Source organism: Triplophysa rosa, linkage group LG17 (assembly GCF_024868665.1).
Source record: "Triplophysa rosa linkage group LG17, Trosa_1v2, whole genome shotgun sequence".
NCBI classification, from domain to species: domain Eukaryota; kingdom Metazoa; phylum Chordata; class Actinopteri; order Cypriniformes; family Nemacheilidae; genus Triplophysa; species Triplophysa rosa.
In genome coordinates this window covers 11,691,571-11,711,505 of record NC_079906.1, presented here as the reverse complement: position 1 = coordinate 11,711,505, position 19,935 = coordinate 11,691,571, and the positions used below count along the sequence as shown (strand labels likewise).

Below are 19,935 nucleotides of genomic sequence, written 5' to 3'. Positions count from 1 at the left end.
CAGCTCTCAGATAATGTCTAATGAATGTGAAATGAGACAATGGCAATTAATTTTGTGATGATCTTGCCATTTGGAAAGGGTGGGTATTTTGTTTTAGGGGGTGGGAAGGAGCCAAATCGCAGACATGTTGCCACGGTGATAAGGTACTCCCTGCCGCCGTCGGGTCTCGGACAAGCGGGTAGCCATGGCGACGGGACAGTGACAGACAAAGTGACAAGTCCACCAGGATGGTGGGTCAACCTTGAGCTGCAAGCCCACAGGAATGTCGTGCACTTCACGTAAGCCAATGATACAATAGATGAGAAGCATTTACGTATCATATTCATATAACGTATAGTTTCATAGAGCTGTTGAGATCTGCTGGCAGACCTTATTGCCTACATCCATAAGCTGCACTACACACAATATTATCATCCATCATGTTTCATAACAGTTTGATAGTGGAGTGATAAAGAAAAAATACATTTACATCGTTGATCTAGCATATTCAATTTCATATATACGATAAACACAGAGATGGAGTTTATGCCTATAGTGGGACTGCAATAAAACTGGGGTCCATGATTCAGTTCCCTGCTGTTTAGGGTTAGAAGTCTGATCATACTCAATGTCAGTGTGCCCATTGTGTACATGGCACTAGTGTAAGTTATAGGAATCTCCATAGTGACAAGAAGAGAGAGACAGAGTGGCGACATAGAATATACACAATTCACGGCCGCATACTGTGTACATGTACTTTTGACATTGATTCTACAGTAGTATGTGGATGATTGCCAAAATGACTATAATTAGTGCTTAACTCTTCAACAACAACTATTTAACAAGCTAAATAATAATCGTCTCTGTTGGTTTACCGCAAATCCCTTTTAAAAGGCGTCTTGCTAAATGTGCAATGTATGCCACCTATACCTGTTCAGATCACTTCAGCAAACTGAATTCTTGGATGTTTTGCATGTTACTTTAGGAGCACTGTTAACTAAACCTAATACAAAAAATCCAACATATGGAAATGTTTACATAATGATATTTGATCTTGTGATGCTATGTAAAATGATATATGCATTAGTAACATTAGCTACATTAGATTAGAATCATACAGTAATATGTATCATTTTGAGGAGGTAATGAAAATAAGTTAGCCTAATATAAAAATACTTTTCTACTTAAAAAAAAATCATATTTACAGTGGCAAGGAAATGACAGGAGCATGATACGTACAGGCCCGATATGCATAAGCCACACAAAATAAGCTTCACAACAGGCTTTCTGAGTCTGCCAAGGTGTGTTTGGGAAGAGGTGTTGATGGGTCCTATGAGGACCTGTTGCCAGTCACAGAAACTCGGTGTCGCCCCCTTAAGGACAAGCGCAACATGCAACTGCAGCTTTTTTATTAAAGTGTGTCACCTAGTGGATAGATGAAGGAACGTTCATGTAAAATTAATAACATATTTAAGTAGTAAGCAAATGCATTTTCAATGCAAGTTTCGTAATAACATGTTGTTAGCATCCATAAAATCTTGGCTGTTTATGCTAGCAGAAAATAGCGAATTGTAGCATATTGACATTGAATTGAACTTTTATTCTGTAAAATAAAGTTTCTTTACTTTTCGCGACTTTGATACAAATATGCATTTGTATACAAAAACAAATATAATATTTAAAGCCATGACTAGCATAAAACAAAGAAAAGTCACCAGTGTGTTCGACTTCCCGATCGGAGTATGACGTGTTGAAAACGGAAGTGACGTGTGCCAACCGGTGGCGGGAACGTCTCGTTTGCTGCCTGTATTCATTATTTACCCCAATGGCATTGTAAGAGCGATACGAATGTACAGCTTAGATAATATAAATTATAAATAATTGTGTTACCTAAGGAATTTTGTGTTTACGTGTAAGTTTTTAGTCGTTACGCTATGAAGCTGTCTTGAAGCTTTTATTGTCAGACACAAGCAAGTGGGCGAGCATCACCGGCGGATATCAGCCCGCGCGCGACGAGACCGGCTGTGACAGCGTTTCATATTGAAAGATATTAACATGAGCTTATTCAACCTCGAACGGTTCCGTTTCCAACGGGATAAATCGGCTGACAGTGGCAGTAAGTCGTCGGACGGATCCAGCTCAGATAAAGAGAATCACCAGGGTGAGCAAAAAATACCGTTTTACAGGCCGGGGCTTTGTTTAATGTCAAAATAAAGTGAGCTTTCTATTAAGCGCTTTAGTGCATCGTGTGGTAACGTTACAGTTGTTCTAAAATCATAGTAACCACTGATGAACCATTATATTTGTAATAAAACTATGCTAATATGAATAATAGTAAAGCCACCAATAACCTTGTTATTAACGTTACAACGTAACTGTAAAAGCATGGGTAATTTCCTAAGAGTATGCTAGTCGATTTAACGTTATAGGGTGGATAATACATTTTTTTTCTTGTGGTTTGTTTCGAGGCCGACACCACTTCTTACTTTTCTATGCCAACAGTTATTAGTGCAATGTAGAAGAGTTGTGATAATAAAAGGACTATGATGATGTCAGTTTGTTTGAGTTTTCAATTTTCAATGCCCCCAGCCCAGCAAAAGAAGGTAGATGGCCGAAGCGTTACAGTCGAGTTACAGAGACAGGCACTTGAGGATGTTTCTTCTGATGACAAAGTTGTTTGGATGAGCAAGTAAGTGAAATAAAACTGTTATGTAATTCCCTTACATAGCTGCTTGTCCACCACATGGGCTGGGATTTAAAGTTACGTTAACCTCACAGGGATTCTCTATCAAAGGACACGGAAGACAAAGTGTCCAAACTAATGGAGATGTTCCCGCAGAAGAGCAAGAAAGATCTGGTGGAGGTAATCATTTCTGTTTTGGTGTAACAAATGTACTTAATACAACAGGTGAATGTTGTGCATTGTTATAGTCCTCTGTGATTTATTTTGTATGGTGTGTGACAGGTGGTTGAGAGTACCAGCACACTGGAGGGAGCTGTAGCACACTGTTTGTTACTGTATGGTGAAGAAGGTAACGCTGATGTCATTTTTTTTATATTTGTACGAACACATACATATTGGGTCTGCATATGTCAACCTGTCATTTACCTTCATTTTTAGGCTGGTGATTAAAAAAAGCCATTTCATAAATAACGTTATTATGCTTCTCTCTGGAATACTTGATTCTTTCAAGTGCTTCATGTTGAGGACTCTTGAATCTATGTATTCCTTAAATAACAAGTCATGTGTTATATCTAAATGTGTGTGTTTTTTTAATGCAGATTCAGGCAGACAGAAAGGCAAAACAAGGTATAATGAAGATAATGATAACATTCAACCAATGAAGAGGAGAAAAATTGTGGTGAGAAATTGTTTTGTTATTAAAAACAACGTAAATAAGTACTTTTATTTATTAGATGATGTTGTCTCTGATTTAGGGCTCTGATTCTGAGGATGAGGGAGAATATGAGGAAGAGGAGAACCAGGAGCCAAGCAGAGAAAAGCAGGAAGCTCTTCTAAAGAAGCTCAAGAAGAAACTACCTGATTTAGAAAAGGAGGTAAAATAAAGATTTCATCATTGTTGTACTATTTTTATATAGGTGTTTTGAGTTTGATGGACTGGAGCAATTCTTTGTTATTGTCAGGTCTTGAAAGATGTCCTTAGAGATCACGAATGGGACTATGAGAATGCCTTGGGATCATTGCTTATGTTTTCATCAACAGGTAATTGTTAAATGGATGAAGGTCCTCTAGCATTTCAGAGAATGGGAAATTTGGATTTTGAATTGTTTGACTATGTTTGTGCTTTTAATTGCTTGCCTAATGCAGATTCCAGTTCACCAGAGGCCCCGAAAAAACAAAAGCCAGAATCATCTCGCTCCAAGGAACAAAATGGCAAGAGCTCGCAGAGGCCAGACAGCTCATCTAGTCTCGCAAAATGGCTGACAGCGGCACCGTCACCTGTGCGAAACGTCTCCAGCTCATCCACTCCCAAAACACAAAAACCATCCAGCAGCAAGAACACAATTAAGGACACATCTGTAAAACGTAAGAGGAAGGAAGATTTACCTTTAGATAACATCAGTGGATCTGAGGGTGAGGAGGAGGACCTGGATGGCGAGCTTGACAGCATTTCGGATGAGCTGGACTCGGATGATGAGGACACTATCGCTGGTCCTCTCCAAGACCAGATCATTCAATTCCTCCAAGAGGCTTCTCTAGATGAGCTTGCACTTATATCTCGCTGCTCGGTCAAAAAAGCTCAGAAGATCATTTCCCTGAGACCCTTTAACACTTGGAAGGATGTGGTATGTCTGTTTATTGGCACACTTGGTTTTTCTATTGCTTAACTTGGTTTTGATTTAACAGTTACATGTATGTGTTTCCTTCTGTATAGAAAGAGCAGTTCTACAAGGATAATGGTCTATCTATAGAGCTGGTGCATGGCTGTAGGGTGGTGCTGAAGGAGAGGCAGGTGGTCAGAGACCTCATGGGCAGATGTGAGAAGATCGCACAGAAAATGACTAAAGATGTCACCCAGGTCATAGAAGCAGGCTTGGGCTTCATGAAGCAACCCAAAATCCTGAACAGCAAGTGAGCTTATGTTCACAAATGTTACTTAATGTCTTTAAAATTGTTTCCTTCCTAACTTTCATTCCTTCCTTTTTTGGTAGTTTTAAATTGCAGTCGTATCAGCTGATTGGCTTGAAGTGGCTGATTCTGCTCCACCAGCACAAGCTCAGTGGAATCCTAGCAGATGAAATGGTGAGCCACTGTTCATTTGAGCATGAAAATTGGCATGAAATTCATGTAGGCTTCTGTGTAGAGGTCTTCAGGGAGGACACATATGGGTTCGGGTCTATATTTTATATGGTCAGCCGGGTTGGGTCCCAAATGTATTACTTCGGGTCCCAGGTCTGTTTAACATTGTGTGTATTGTGTAATACCCGAGTCGATCGGACAACACCGCCGCGATCAGTGTCAGTCAGCACTGTGCGCGTGTGTTTGGTAACATGCATCTCGTAAAATTAGGATGAGATAAGTGTGAGTGGAAATAAGGGAAAGAACACGAGCATCCTCAGCCAACAGCAGCAAAACTCTGCCGAAGAATTATTGCACGCAGTCTGTGATCATGGATGCCTTCATGAGTGATGGGGAAATGGAAATATGAATGAACCGTCTTGTTATATCTAAAATTTTTTGTCAGACTCTGCTCAGAGAGCACAGAGATGATAGCAAACTGTTGCTAATGTCAGCGGTCATGGATGGCACTAAACGAGCAATCATTATTGTAGTTCAACAGAGCAAACGGCCGAAGTTTTATTTTACTTGACTCGAGAGAGAAAAACAATGCAAACGTGCAAAGTCATTGTCATTCGTCACCGTGACAGCAAGCAGACTTTTGAAGCTGGAATAATGAATGGAATTAAACATGTGCGCTCAATTGGCGAGAGAGGGATAACATGAATGAAACAGAGGATTGCATCACAGTCAGGGAGGCAGAAGGCCACTAAGACAAAAGGTTTTATTTTCGCAACTTGTTTACGGACTGATATTGCTGTGGAATATGTGCCGACTAGGTCGAGTTGGGTCCAGCTGGGTTCGGGTCCAGTTTTCAAATAATATTTGGGTTCGGGTAGTAAATTTATGATTTTTCTCGGTTCTGCACGGGTCTGGGTCCAACTTTAAAATTATTAGACGGGTCCTGGTCGGACCTGTGTAGCACATTCATGGGTCTCTTCGGGTTCGGGTCCACATTTTTGGACCCGTGAAGACCTCTACTTCTGTGTAATAAGTCTTATAATAATCTGTCCGCAGGGGTTGGGTAAGACTATTCAGGCCATCTCTTTCCTGGCTCATCTGTATGAAAAAGGCATCAAAGGGCCTCACCTTATAACCGTGCCCTCATCCACACTGGGTAAAACATGATTTTACTGAATGTGTATCGTGTGAATTCTGCAGCGCTGCTTGAGATGGTAGTTCATTCTCTCTTTGCAGATAACTGGGTTCGTGAATTGGGTAATTGGTGCCCCAGTCTGAAAGTTCTTGTGTACTATGGTGAGTTAAATCAAGATGCTGTGCTATGGCCAGAAGACTTATATAGCTGATGTAAATCTTTCTTGTCACAGATTTCTTTGAATTTAATGTATGCAGTAATTGTACTTAACCATTGTGGAAAGACACGTGCATTTTGCATTTTCCCAACTTATTACAAATATGTAAAATCAATATAACAATTTCAGTTAAAAAGTGGTTAAAGGGGTCATATGGCGGAAGTACGTGTTTTTCTGTGTTTTTGGTGTGTTATAAGTTGCCCATGCATGTATTAGACACGTAAAATTGCACAAATGAAAGTGTGGGAACAAAAGATGCATTCTATCTAAAAGCGAATGCTCAACCAGACTTGCCTGAAACGCCTCGTGTAACCACACCCTGGCGAATCTACATAACTTCGTCACATGATTTGACTAAGACCGCCCAAATCTACACGTAGTTAAGGTGGGCGTAATTGTAACTCTCATTGTATCGTCTGTCAGTACAATTGCTTTGGAACCTGATGTTCCGAATATGATAAGAGGCGTTACATTTCCGTGAAATGCTTGCAGTATTCGACCAATCACTACGCACTGGTTAACTGGCCAATCATAGCACACCTCGCTTTTCAGAGCGATGAGCTTTGTAAAAAATCAGCGCGTTACAGAGAGGCGGGGCAAAGAGGAGATACAAACATGCAGGGTATGTGGAAAATACAACGTTTTTTAAACTTTAAATGGTGTATACACATTGCGTTACATCTAAAACAAACAATAATATTCGTTTTAGCCGTGCAATATGACTCCTTTAAACTTTTCAAAGTTTCTTAATGTTTACTATGTTTGTGCAAAATCTGATAATCCATGTTGTCCCGGTTTATTTGAGTGTTTCTGAAAAGCATTGTTTGCTTCTGTGGATGCAAGGACGTTTTATTTTGAGTTAACATGTTCAATGTCCTTGATCGTTTTTGTTTTGATATTGGTTCTGTATAAAAAAAAATCTTATTTTTTTCACAAATATTTTCTCTCTTTTGCATTATACTTGCAGGGTCAGTTGAAGACCGCAAATATTTGCGTCAAGAAATACTAAGCAACCTGATTGATTTCAACATCATAGTGTCCACGTATGTATACAAATATGCTTCACTGTATTGGGAGGCAGTCCTCACGTTTGTTATTGATAAGTTTAAAAGACAAAGTAAATGAGCCTATAGCAATAACATTTGCTTGTCTTTCTTTTTCATCTCATTTGTATTAGGTACAACATCACAATTGGAAATGATTATGACCGCAGTCTCTTCCGCAAGCTGAAGCTGAAGTATGCTATATTTGATGAGGGCCACATGCTTAAAAATATGAACTCGCTGCGCTACCGCCACCTCATGGCCATCAATGTCAGTACAAACAGTCTGTTGTGTGGTTAAAACAAGACATGCACATTTCAAATGCTCTTTTGAGCTGATGTCAAATTATATCCTAGTTATACATGCTGATTTGTGTCTGCAGGCTGAGCACAGATTATTGTTAACTGGAACACCTTTACAAAACAACCTGCTTGAGCTCATGTCTCTGCTAAACTTCATCATGCCTTCCATGTTCTCCAGCAGCACCTCACAGATCTCCAAGATGTTCTCCACGGTACAGACAGAAACCAACATGCTGTTGCTCGCATGCACATGAATGCATAAATAGGATGATACCTGAAACTGTTGTAATTGTTAAATATCCATAGAGAATGTTCATTTATTGACTTCACTTGGTGGCTTGTTTCAGAGGCCAGCAGAAGAGGAGAGCAGTTTTCATAAGAATAGAATCGCACAAGCTAAACTTATCATGAAGCCATTTATCCTGAGACGAGTCAAGCGTGATGTAACTGCTTCATTTTTCATGTTCATATTTGTTACTTACTTAACCACTGCCACAAGCAAATGTCTCTAAATGTAAAAAAAAGGGTTGCTTTAACCGTTGTCTAAATGTGATTCTAGGTGTTGAAACAGCTTCCACCAAAAGTTGAAAAGATTGAAATGTGTCCCATGAGTGAGGCCCAGAAGAAGCTGTACGACAAGCTTTTTAAAAGGCTCAAAAAGGCTCCAGCTGAAGATAGTATGTGCTGTTCAGCTCCGCTAGCATGCTATCTACACTTTGTAGTTACAAATAATTGTACTGTTTACATTAATGAACCACATACAGTATATACTCTCAAACACAACGTTTTTACGTTACCATGTCTCGCAGCACCTTTCTCACACTTCCTCTTTGTCTGTAGAGCGAGAGCTCTGTAATGTGATGATGCAGCTGAGAAAGATGGCCAATCATCCATTGTTACACCGCCAGTATTACACCAGTGAAAAATTGTCTGCCATGAGCAAGGCCATGCTTAAGGTATGGACTGGGCCAAGATCATGGGTTTTATTGCCAGTAACTGATAAACGGACTAATTAAAAATGTGTATCATTGAGCTGACATTGTTCTGCTTATGTTAGGAACCAACACATTTTGATGCAGACCCTGCGCTGATCCAAGAGGACATGGAAGTCATGTCTGATTTTGAGCTGCATAATTTATGCAAGCAGTACAGCTCCATCAGCAAATTTCAGCTGGACAAAGAGCTCATTTTAGACTCTGGAAAGTTTGCGCTGCTAACCAAGACACTTGCCAAGCTCAAAGAAAAGGTTGGTGTAGATGTGTTTTAATCGTGTCACTTAATTTATAAAGTAAGACCTAATTTTGTGTTTTATGTTTTGTAAAATAACTTTATTTCTCTGTAAGGGTGATAGGGTTGTGCTGTTCAGTCAGTTCACCATGGTGCTGGACATTGTGGAGATCCTGCTGAAACATCTTGACTATGAGTTTGTTCGGTTGGATGGCTCTACTCCCATGGCAGAGAGGTGAGCGTTACTTTCTTGAATATCAATTTTTAACCAGACTGTCTTGGTTAATCAGATTTTGATGACCCAGATCAGTGTGGTTGGGTTTTGATTTCTTGAAACTTTGCTGATCATCCAATGAGATTTGTTGATTAGTCTATGCCAAAAAATCTGTTCAAAACAAATGTAATCCTGGGATTCTAGGATTGGCCTTATCGACAAATACAACACAAACCTGGAGATCTTTGTTTTCCTCCTGTCGACCCGTGCCGGAGGTCAGGGAATCAACCTTGCCTCTGCTAACTCTGTGATACTGCACGACATTGACTGTAATCCGTTCAATGATAAGCAAGCAGAGGACCGCTGTCATCGAATGGGGCAGACCAGGTTCGTGTGAACATAAAACTAAATGGAGATTGCCATGATTGAAAAAGGAACTTTAGGTTCTGACAGTGTTGTTGTGTTGCAGAACGGTGCAGGTGATCAAGCTCATCAGCAAGGACTCGATTGAGGACTGCATGCTCCGTGTGGGACAAGAGAAACTGAAACTGGAGCAGGACATGACCACTGATGGAGGTGAGTGTCAACACTGCCAACAGGTATTTCTGCAGATATTTACATGCTTTTTATCAGCTTCCCTTTTATTGAACTTTTTCCTCTATGTTCAGGTGAGGATGGTGCCATGACTGAACAAATGGCAGAGTTGCTCAAAGTCTCACTGGGCCTCTAACTAACATGGACGTCAGTGGTATTTGTCTGTGCATTACCATTAACTCATCGAGTGGAAACAAAGCAACCAATCGACATGGAAGCTGCTAATGGGGGTTAGATAAGGACTAGCACTTTTCCCAGGAGTGTCCGAATATTTCAGGTCAGTTTTCATCAGGTCATCCTGAAAAACTGTGGTGGCTGTACAAACGAAAAGTGATTGTATTGCTTGTATTGTGTGATTTACCAGGCCAGATTATACACACACGGCTGGTCATTTTCTACTGTATTCACCTTAAACTAAAGACACTGATTTTAGTACATGCTTGTTTCTGTTAAGATGGTTATACTTTTACTGTAATTGTTTATCAATGTGTATGTCTTGTATTATGTTTTTCTAAATAAAGCCAATGTCAATTTAATGAAACAATTTGAAGTTTATTGATTATTTAAAGGTAACAATTGTGACAGACATTTTGATTTCAACAACTTATTCTAACAATGCTCACCAAATAATTTCAAAATTAACTGAATTAAGTCGTGACAGAATTGTAGACATAATTCAACTTGAATTTAAAGAAACAAAACCTTGTAATTAAGCATTTTTGAAAAAAATTCGAAAAGCATAATTATACCCATCACCACAACAAATCACAGTAGGATTTCTTTTAGAGATCATTTGATTACATTACATGCACTAGCATTTGCAAACAAGTTAATTTGCATCCTCTTCTCTTTCTCTTTCAATTTGTCACGCACTATGAAGCACTTTTTACTTTCTTTTCCCCTGAGGTCAGAATATCTCAGAAAAAGCATTTCCTGCCACTACAAATGCAATTAAAGCAATTACACTAACAGCTACACCTGCCTTCTCTCCTCCAGACATCTGAGAAGATCTGTCAAACGTTAATGCCATTTGATGTATTTCACCAGGCTTTGCCAGTCGCCATGTCCTAGTTCCTCCAACTCTCACCCAGGACCGATCGCCTTCTGTCATTACTGCCACAGTGTTTGTTGCAATCGTACTGATCAATGGTGGATTTGTAAAAGGGGGGAGGCGAACAGGTTTTAACTGACCGCTATTGAAAACAGCTGATTGGACGCAATATAATATCTGACAGCCATCACTAACAGCAGCTAAATGTTGACTGAACTGAGGAGGACAGCTAGATTTACCCTCTGCAAGAGGGTTGCTGGACTGACAGCTAAAGAAACCACCGAAAGGAACAGCGAATCGTGTTCCTGTCTCATAATCATTGCTCAGACAAACCATCATGCCATTAGACAAAAATCTCTGGATGAAGAAATTTGCAGGACAGCTTTTAGATTTGGTAAATGGGTTTTGTAAAGATGGTCCATAAAATCCTCCAAAAAGATACCCAGAGTATTTAGGAGTTTTCTGAGTTGTAGAACACCAGTAGGTGTGAATATTTGCACGATGAACATAGTAAGTATCGCCACACATCTGGTCACAACAAGTTGACAGCCATAAGAAACCACATGAATGACATTTCTTGCTGCACTCGTAACGATAGTACCCACTTTCTTGTGTCTCTGAGCGTAATAGGGTGGCGGTGTACACCTGAGGGCATGAAAAATCACCTGTGGCTGGATTCTTCACAGCCTTATCATTACAGATGAGACTTCCATTTACTGTCAAAGGTGTACATGTTTGGTAAACGCCACCAAAGCTAAGGTTAGTGACTGGCCCCTCACAAGATCCATCGTCCACATTTGCCTGGAGGTTGAAATTTTTAGAGTCTGGATTTATACACCCAGGAATTGTATTGACTTCATAGTAACGCTCTGCAGCCTGATACACTAATAAAGCTAGTTTAGTAATTGTTGGCTTTGGAAGTTCTGAAAATGTCATTGGGTTAAGAAAATAGTGCAGGGGCAAACCAGATCGGTCAATAGCCACCAGATTATTTAGCGTGCTCTCCTGCCACTTCTGTAGAGTGATACCATGGTAAAATAAACCCCCTCCATGACTCTGAACTATAGAATATGTGACATTACCCTGATAACCATTGTTTTTAGGGGTGTTCTTAGATTCTTTGTCAAGATCAAAATTTACTTTGGCAAAAAAGCTAAACCCTGCTGATGCAGAGATGGAAGTCATGTCTGACTGACTATTAGAGATAAAAGACTTTTTTAAATAGTCCTCCTGCTCCAAAGTGGCACCGGCATCAACACTTGTGATAACATGAGTACCATAATCAAGAATAAGTCTCTCTGACAGATAAGTTGCTTGACGGGTTTGATTGTTCTCAATAGCGTCTGCGATTTCCTCCGCCTGGTGAACAAAGCGAGAATCCAGAGCGAAATCAGGATACGCCTTTACTGTGTAAAGATGGTTACGCACCTGGAAATGTTAAAGAAAAATACAATAATGTAATTAGCTCATATAATTTTGATTATGTATATATGTCTAGGTCTATTTTGAATAGCATAAATATACAGAAAGTACAGAAAATTAGTTTTACTGCTAAAATGTAATGTTCATTAATAATGAAAAACTATTAAGTACTTATATGTTAATCTTAGCTGCACAGTCATAACAGTAAAAGTAAAAAATTATATATACCAAAGAACGTTAGAATTTTATGTCATAGTAAAAGTATTTTTAAATACTCAGTTGAATCATTGAATGAAATTCTGTATTTCCATTTTAATTTTATTAGAATAATATTTTGACTTACTTGAACCCGAGATGTTACAGAATTCTCTTTCACTTGGTGGGTTTTCATACGTTTGTTTTCTGTTGAGAATTTTCCATTAACCACCGAGAAGAAAGAAACGTCCGCATTTATAGAGCTTGAAGTGGAACTTTTCTGCTCCAGCCACGACATAATCATCTCAGAGTTTGTTTCCACTCCACTTATTTTCTGTGGAATGACAAAGACTTCATCTGGAATGAGATAAACACCATCTTCTGTGGTCTGGCACTGGGAAAAGCTCAGGTTCATCACCCGTCCCATGTCTATGTTGCGTAGGTTATCCCATCCACCACCTGGTAGAACCTCCAGTGCTGGTAAAGCGGAACTTTTGTGGCACTCACGAAGTCCATTACTGGGACGACTGAGTGGATGAGGGTCACAGGCCATGAAAAAACAGCACAGTATCACCACAAAAATTGCTCGCAATTTCATGATTGTCAAGTGTGTTGTCAGGAGAAAAAAACCTTTCTCTTCAAAGTTGCATCTGTTGTTTATTGCAATCCCAGTGTCTGTGGTCTTTATTAAACCAGTTTAGTCAGTTTTGTCCACAAAAACTTACATAACCACAAACATTTCCATTTCCATTTGCATTTATTTAATTATTCAAATCAACCTTGTATTTAACATTTGCATTAAGAGCTAACAATAAACCGTATAAAGCTACATCAACACAGCAAAATAGCCAGTGTTAAAAAGGGTCAAATTAACACTCACGGTGTATATATAATCCACACTCTCAAAGTGTGGATTATATAAACACTGTGAGAGTTAATTTGACCTTTTTTAACACTGGCGATTTTACTGTGAATGTTTTTATGAATGCAAATGTTTGTGCGTTGTTGTAAGGGAATCATCAGGTGTTGCTCACTGATCATAGATAGCCAGAGGGAACATTCACTTGTAAGAGTCAGTTGAGGTAAGCGTTTTGCAGGCTTTCAAGTAGATAAATCATCCATATAGAGATTGAACAAGACTGGGGACAAAATTCCTCCTTGTCTCACACCATTACTAACCCCGAAAGGAGCAGAGATTTTATTGCCCCACTTTACTTGCATTGGGCATACCAATAACTCAAAATTCTCACAATATATTTAGGCACTCCTCTTTGTGTCAACTTTATATAGCTTTTCATGATTTACTCTATCAAAAGCTTTTGATGCAACATTGAAACACAAAAACACTGATGAGTTTTTATCTCTGTACTTATTTACTATTTCTTTAAGAGCGTATATACACAAGTCAGTGCCATGTTTTGCTTTAAACCCAAACTGATTATCTGCCGAGTTAATAAGCACACTAACCCTATCCAACAAAATAATTTCTAAAACTTTAGATAAAATACTGGCTAAGGGCCTGTAATGATCCTACTTTACAAGCTTTATCTTTTATAACTGGCACTAATAAAACAGACAAATCCCTTGCATTGTTCTTCTAAATAAAGACACAACTTCAATTTGCTGAAACAATCTAACATTTATTGATTAATTTTACAGACAAAAAAAGCATTTTATTGATATGTTCATTTAAATCATAACAGAAATGAAGAGATAATTCAACTTGAATCTAAAGAAAACTATACCTATCATCACCAAAAAACAACTTATCAGTTCATTTGATTACATTACATGCATTAGAATTCGCAAACAAATTAATTTGCATCCTCTTCTCTTTCTCTTTCAATTTGTTCCTCATGAAGCACTTTCTTCTTTCCCTGAGGTCAGAAAATCTTGTCACAAAAAAAAGTTCCTCCCACTACAAAAGCAATTAAAGTAATTACACTAACAGCTACACCTGCCTTCTCTCCTCCAGACATCTGAGAAGATCTGTCAAACGTTAATGCCATTTGATTTATTTCACCAGGCTTTGCCTGTCGCCACGTCTTAGTTCCTCCAACTCTCACCCAGGACCGATCGCCTTCTGTCATTACTGCCACAGTGTTTGTTGCAATCATGCTGATCAATGGTGGATTTGTAAATGGTGGGAGGCGAACAGGTTTTAACTCGCCACCAGTGAACACACCTGACTGGACACAGTATAACACCTGACAGCCATCACTAACAGCGGCTAAATGTTGACTGAACTGAGGAGGACAGCGAGATTTACCCTCTGCAAGAGGGTTGCTGGACTGACAGCTAAAGAAACCACCGAAAGGAACAGCGAATCTTGTTCCTGTCTCATAATCATTGCTCAGACAAACCATCATGCCATTAGACAAAAGCTTTTGAGCAAAGAAATTTGCAGGACAGCTTTTAGATTTAGTAAATGGGTTTTGCATAGAAGGTCCGTACAGACCTCCAAAAAGATATCCAGAGTTCTCTTGGGTCTTCTGTGTTGTTGAACACCAGTAGGTGGAAATTAATGCACTGTGAACTTTGTAACTATTAGTACATACTGGGTCACAGCAAGTGAACAGCCAAAACAAACCACATGTATAACATTTTTTGCCGCACTCATAATGATAGTACCCACTTTCTACCGTCTCAGAGCGTAACAGAGTGGCAGTGTACGGTTTAGGGCATGAAAATTCACCCGTTGCTGGATTCTTCTGTGCCTTGCCATCACAAATGATGTTTCCTTCTGATGTCGATGGATTGCATGTTAGGTAAATGCCACCAAAGGTAAGATTGGTGGCTGGTCCCTCACAAGATGCATCATCTACATTTGCCTCAAAGTTAAAATTTTTGGAATCAGGATTTACACACCCGGGAATGGTGTTAACTTCATAGTAACGCTCTGCAGCCTGATACACTAATAAAGCTAGTTTAGTAATTGTTGACTCTGGAAGGTCTGGAAATGTCGTTGGATTGAAAAAATAGTGCAGGGGCAAACCAGAGCGGTCAATAGCCACCAGATTATTTAGCGTGCCCTCCTGCCACTTCTGCAAAGTGATGCCAGGGTAGAATAAAGCCCCTCCATGACTCTGAATTATAGAATATGTGATGTTACCCTCATAACTGTCTTTAGTGTGTGTCTTGTCAGTAAAATCATATTTCACTTTGGCAAAAAAGCTAAACGCAGCTGATGCAGAGACAGAAGACATGCTTGACAGACTATTAGAGATAAAAGACTTTTTTAAATAGTCCTCCTGCTCCAAAGTGGCACCGGCATCAACACTTGTGATGACATGAGTACCATAATCAAGAATAAGTCTCTCTGACAGATAAGTTGCTTGACGGGTTTGATTGTTCTCAATAGCGTCTGCGATTTCCATAGTCTGGTGAACAAAGCGAGAATCCAGAGCGAAATCAGGATACGCCTTTACTGTGTAAAGATGGTTACGCACCTGGAAATGTTAGAAAGAAAAGAGAAAACGAATTTAAACAGGAAAGTTAATTAGGCATTTGCCATTTTTATTAGATTATTTTTCTTAAATATTCAATGATAAAAACTGCCTCCTCAGCCCAATTAGCAATGGTTAACTTACAATGATGATTTATAATGGAATTATAAGAAACGAAATGGAAACAATTTTGCATGTAGTCAGAGATATGACAAAACTTTGAATTGTTTAAAAAAAATTTAATGTTACATTTCATGCAGTTTTAACTTGAATCCTGGACATCTGATATTTAACTAAATGAAAATGTGTTTTAATACATATTATTTGTGTATATAATTTATACAATTTACAGATATATATATATTAAAATACAGGTTTACAACTGTACTTAACTATACTAAAAGCCACATAATATGCAGTTGTGTTCAATGACACGTGTCTATTATTAAAATATACAGAATTTAAATTTACGTGTTTTGTCATATATCTAACTCCATTATTTTGTGAGTAATGTAAGTTTGAGTCCGTTTCACTTTAACTCACATAAAAAGTTGCAATTTTAAACAGAGATGGCTACAGAGACCAAATTAATCATCCATTATTTTTTTGGCTCCGCAATCATAATATTAAGTGAACTGCACTGTTATCTTGACTTACTTCAACCCGAGAGGTTACAGAATTCTCTTTCACTTGTTGGGTTTTCACACGTTGGTTTTCTATGGAGAATTTTCCATTGATCGCAGAAAAAAAGGATGCTTCTGCATTTACAGAGCCTGAAGTATAGCTTGTATGCTCCAGCCATGACATGATCATTTTTGAGTGAGTTCCCACTTTACTCTCTTTCTGTGGAATGACAAAGACTTCATCTGGAATTAGATAAACACCATCTTCTGTTGTCTGGCACTGGGAATAGCTCAGGTTCATCACTCGTCCCATGTCTACGTTGCGCAGGTTGTCCCATCCTCCTCCTGGTAGGACCTGCAGTGCTGGTAAAGATGAGTTTTTGCGACACTCACGAAGTCCATTAATGGGATGGATGTTTGGATAAAGATCACTGACATGGATAAACCAGCTGAACATCAGCAGATAGATTGCTCTCATTTCCATGACTGCTAAGTGTGTTGTTTGAGAATGCCTTTCTCTTTACAATTGTGTGCGTTATTTATTGCAGTTACAGGATGAATGGCTTTATTAAACCAGTTTGTCTAGCCAATTTTGTAAAGAACGTTTTGTATATAAAAGTATTTTTAGAACATAATAACACATTACTTTCAATTTCATTCCACATAAAGACTTTTACATAACGACCACAGACAGCACAAAACGACTGGTTTTCTATTCTTGTGACATTCTATACGTTATTGAAGTAGCACAACTCTGGTCCTGAAGAGCCATGCCCTGTTAAATTACGGTAACGTCTGAACAAGCTGATCAACTTAAAAATCTGTTTCTTTAAAAAGGAATTAAATTGTTGATGTTATCTGTCACATAAATGAAATCTACAATAAATAAAATCCTATATACAAAATAAATGCAAAATCCTACAGTATATGACACGTTTAACATGTGTTAAAATATATTAAAATGTCAGATGTACTTAATAAGAAAAAATAACAACGGCAATCTGATATTGTATTTTACTCTTGACCACTTCAGGGCATCGTGTTGGACCCCTCCTCATCTCAGTTCAGACCGCTGCTATGCCAAAGACATCAGAAGGAAACCTGGATTAAAAACACTATATCTTACCCAGATAAAGGTAAAGGTCTCTCATCCTAGTCGTTTTGGCAATTCAACATCACACAATATTTTCATTTCATAATTATTGTGGCCAGAAGAAATCATAATAACAATATCATTGTGATTTATGGGAATTTTGGGGTGAAAACAATGGTGTCAGTCAAATAAGATGTTTGATGCAAAATGTCAAATGGGTGCTATACTCATTATGTTATGTTATATATGCTATGTTATAAATACTATGTTGTCAGGCAGATAAATGCTCATTAAATGTTGCAGCAAATGTTGTGTTTTTTGGTCTTTTTAGATGAGGGTCTGATCGATCATGCAGTATGAGTGTTCATAAACCAGTTTATCCAGCCAATTTTGTGATAAACCTATATTTGTAGCACAACAGAAAGTCAATTGAACTTTTTCAGTTTTTTAGAAATGATAGGTTTGTTTTGATTCATTTGAGATATGAGCAATAAACCAATCATAAAATTAATATATACAAGAGCTGCAAGCAGCACCACCGGGGCCAAGCCCACACTTTGCCCAGCGTACCCACACTTTAGCCAACGTACCCACCACACCCAGCCCACACTTCCCCCAGCCTACCCACAGCATGCCCACACAGGTCGAGTGACAACAAAGTAAAACCGCAAAGAATGTCATTTTGTACTTACTTTGTTTCTGTTTGTATATATTTACATGGATTATAAACCACTTTAAGTTGCACTACATACATCGCACTTTATTTTATTTTATTTCATTTCATTACTAAAATGACATTACATTTCGTTTGTTTACATACTTGCACTATTTGTGCACATACTTGCAAATTGAAACGTGTAAATGCGCAACACGAGGTACAAACCCACGACCTCTTGTACGCCAGATTTGCAGTTCATCGTGTGTGCCACTCAGTTGACATGCTTGACCCAGCAACCCGAGGAGAGCTTTCAGAGGTTCAAACATTGACATGTGCCAATCCCAAAGGGGTTGAATCAAGAGCGTAGAGCAAAAGTAGATGAAATACAGAATATAGGAGGAACAGATGTCGGAAGTGACAATGAAAGAAAGAATGTCATTTTGTACCTTGTTTCTGTTTGAATATATTTACATGTATTATAAAACACTTTAAGTTGCACTACATACATCGCACTTTATTTGATTTTATTTCATTACTAAAATGACATTATAATGTGTTTGTTTACATACTTGCAAATTGAAATGTGTAAATGCGCAACACGAGGTTCGAACCGGCGACCTCTTGCACCCAAGACTTGCAAATTTATCAGGTGCCACTTATTTGGATTGCTTGACCCAGCAGCGTTCAAGGGTAATAAAAAAATATATAAAAGAGTAATATCTCACGAACGCACGACTCGAGGAATCCGTAGACTCCGAGATCACGATTTTCTGACAAACCTCACTTTAAAGTTCTTCGTACCCTCTGCTTACCCTGAGGCCAGAGGACATTTTCACTAAAAGCACTGTTCCCACTACAACAGCAGCAATCAAAAGCATTACACCAACAGCTACACCTGCATTCTCTCCTCCAGACATCTGAGAAGAACCGTCAAACACTGAAGCCATTTGATTTGAAGACCTATTAAACTTCATGACCATTTGATCTTTCACCGGGCTTCGCCAGTCGCCACATCTTAGTTCCTCCTACTCTCACTATAGGAATGATCAGCTTCTGTCATTACAGCAACAGTGTTTGTTGCAATCATGCTGATCAATGGTGGTCTTGTGAATGGTGGGAGGTGGACAGGCTTTAACTGACCACCAGTGAACACACCTGACTGGACGCAGAACAATACCTGACAGCCATCACTAATGGAAGCGAGGTGTTGACTGAACAGGGGTGGACAGCGAGATTGATACTGTGCAAGAGGGTTGTCAGACTGACAGCTAAAGAAACCACCGAAAGGAACTGAGACAAACTGCTGTATAAACCCACCATAAAAATGATAGACCCTTCATTTCTTTGTAAGCAGGCAAACTTACAAAATCAGCAGGGGATCAAATAATTATTTCCCTCACCGTATGTTATCGGTGGGACATCTTCAAACACACTCTAAGCGGGGACGACAATCACGACAGACCTCGTCAGCTTTACCAATCAGAGCGTTTCTGAAGGAGGGACTTTATATAGACCGGAAGAAATCCAGCCGTTTTGTGAGAAGAGGGACAGCGGTGAACAATAGACTTAAAATATGTGAAATATAAAGCGTTTTTTTTTTCCAAATTAGAAACATCCACTGTTAAACACCCCAAAAACATAATCAAAGCCTCAAAAACAGCAAAAGAATGGCTCCTTTAAAGCCTTTATTCCAATAAATGGTCTCAAAATGTAATTTTAGTGTGGTTCATTTTCCTCCAGCAACACAAACACACATGGCAAATGCTTTTACAAACTCACACACCTGTTTGTGGGTCAATGCGCAAATGTCTTCCTCCATTGTAGCAGGCGACCCACGGATGCCTTCTGGGTCTATGCACATGCCGTCTGGTATATCTTCATCGGGCTCTACCCAGTAAACCCCTCTGCGGTCAGCTTAATTACACACACACACACACATACACATACTGAAAAATAAATAGAGTATGGACATCC

General features: G+C 38.9%; 3 protein-coding genes across 3 annotated transcripts; 1 reads left to right on the top strand and 2 right to left on the bottom strand.

Annotated features, from left to right (window-relative positions):
* Nucleotides 1–1,734: 1,734 nt before the first annotated feature.
* On the top strand, nt 1,735–10,011 carry smarcad1a (SWI/SNF-related, matrix-associated actin-dependent regulator of chromatin, subfamily a, containing DEAD/H box 1 a). The gene is made up of 23 exons (XM_057357429.1): nt 1,735–2,140; nt 2,569–2,668; nt 2,758–2,842; nt 2,945–3,011; nt 3,262–3,341; nt 3,418–3,537; nt 3,625–3,703; nt 3,809–4,287; nt 4,377–4,573; nt 4,654–4,744; nt 5,798–5,897; nt 5,978–6,037; nt 7,061–7,136; nt 7,271–7,406; nt 7,519–7,650; nt 7,786–7,881; nt 7,998–8,115; nt 8,279–8,394; nt 8,496–8,684; nt 8,782–8,900; nt 9,084–9,266; nt 9,349–9,455; nt 9,548–10,011. Exons 1-23 carry the CDS (start codon nt 2,035–2,037, stop codon nt 9,607–9,609), a joined length of 2,898 nt encoding a protein of 965 aa, XP_057213412.1. The 5' UTR covers nt 1,735–2,034; the 3' UTR covers nt 9,610–10,011.
* Nucleotides 10,012–10,018: 7 nt separating this feature from the next.
* On the bottom strand, nt 10,019–12,799 carry LOC130568516 (macrophage-expressed gene 1 protein-like). The gene is made up of 2 exons (XM_057357430.1): nt 12,290–12,799; nt 10,019–11,952 (listed from the first exon to the last, which is right to left on the bottom strand). The coding sequence occupies exons 1-2, from the start codon at nt 12,737–12,739 to the stop codon at nt 10,381–10,383; spliced, it is 2,022 nt and encodes a 673-aa protein (XP_057213413.1). The 5' UTR covers nt 12,740–12,799; the 3' UTR covers nt 10,019–10,380.
* Nucleotides 12,800–13,808: 1,009 nt separating this feature from the next.
* Nucleotides 13,809–16,841, bottom strand: LOC130568431 (macrophage-expressed gene 1 protein-like). Its single transcript, XM_057357280.1, has 2 exons — nt 16,245–16,841; nt 13,809–15,590 (listed from the first exon to the last, which is right to left on the bottom strand). Exons 1-2 carry the CDS (start codon nt 16,692–16,694, stop codon nt 14,025–14,027), a joined length of 2,016 nt encoding a protein of 671 aa, XP_057213263.1. The 5' UTR covers nt 16,695–16,841; the 3' UTR covers nt 13,809–14,024.
* Nucleotides 16,842–19,935: the final 3,094 nt, after the last annotated feature.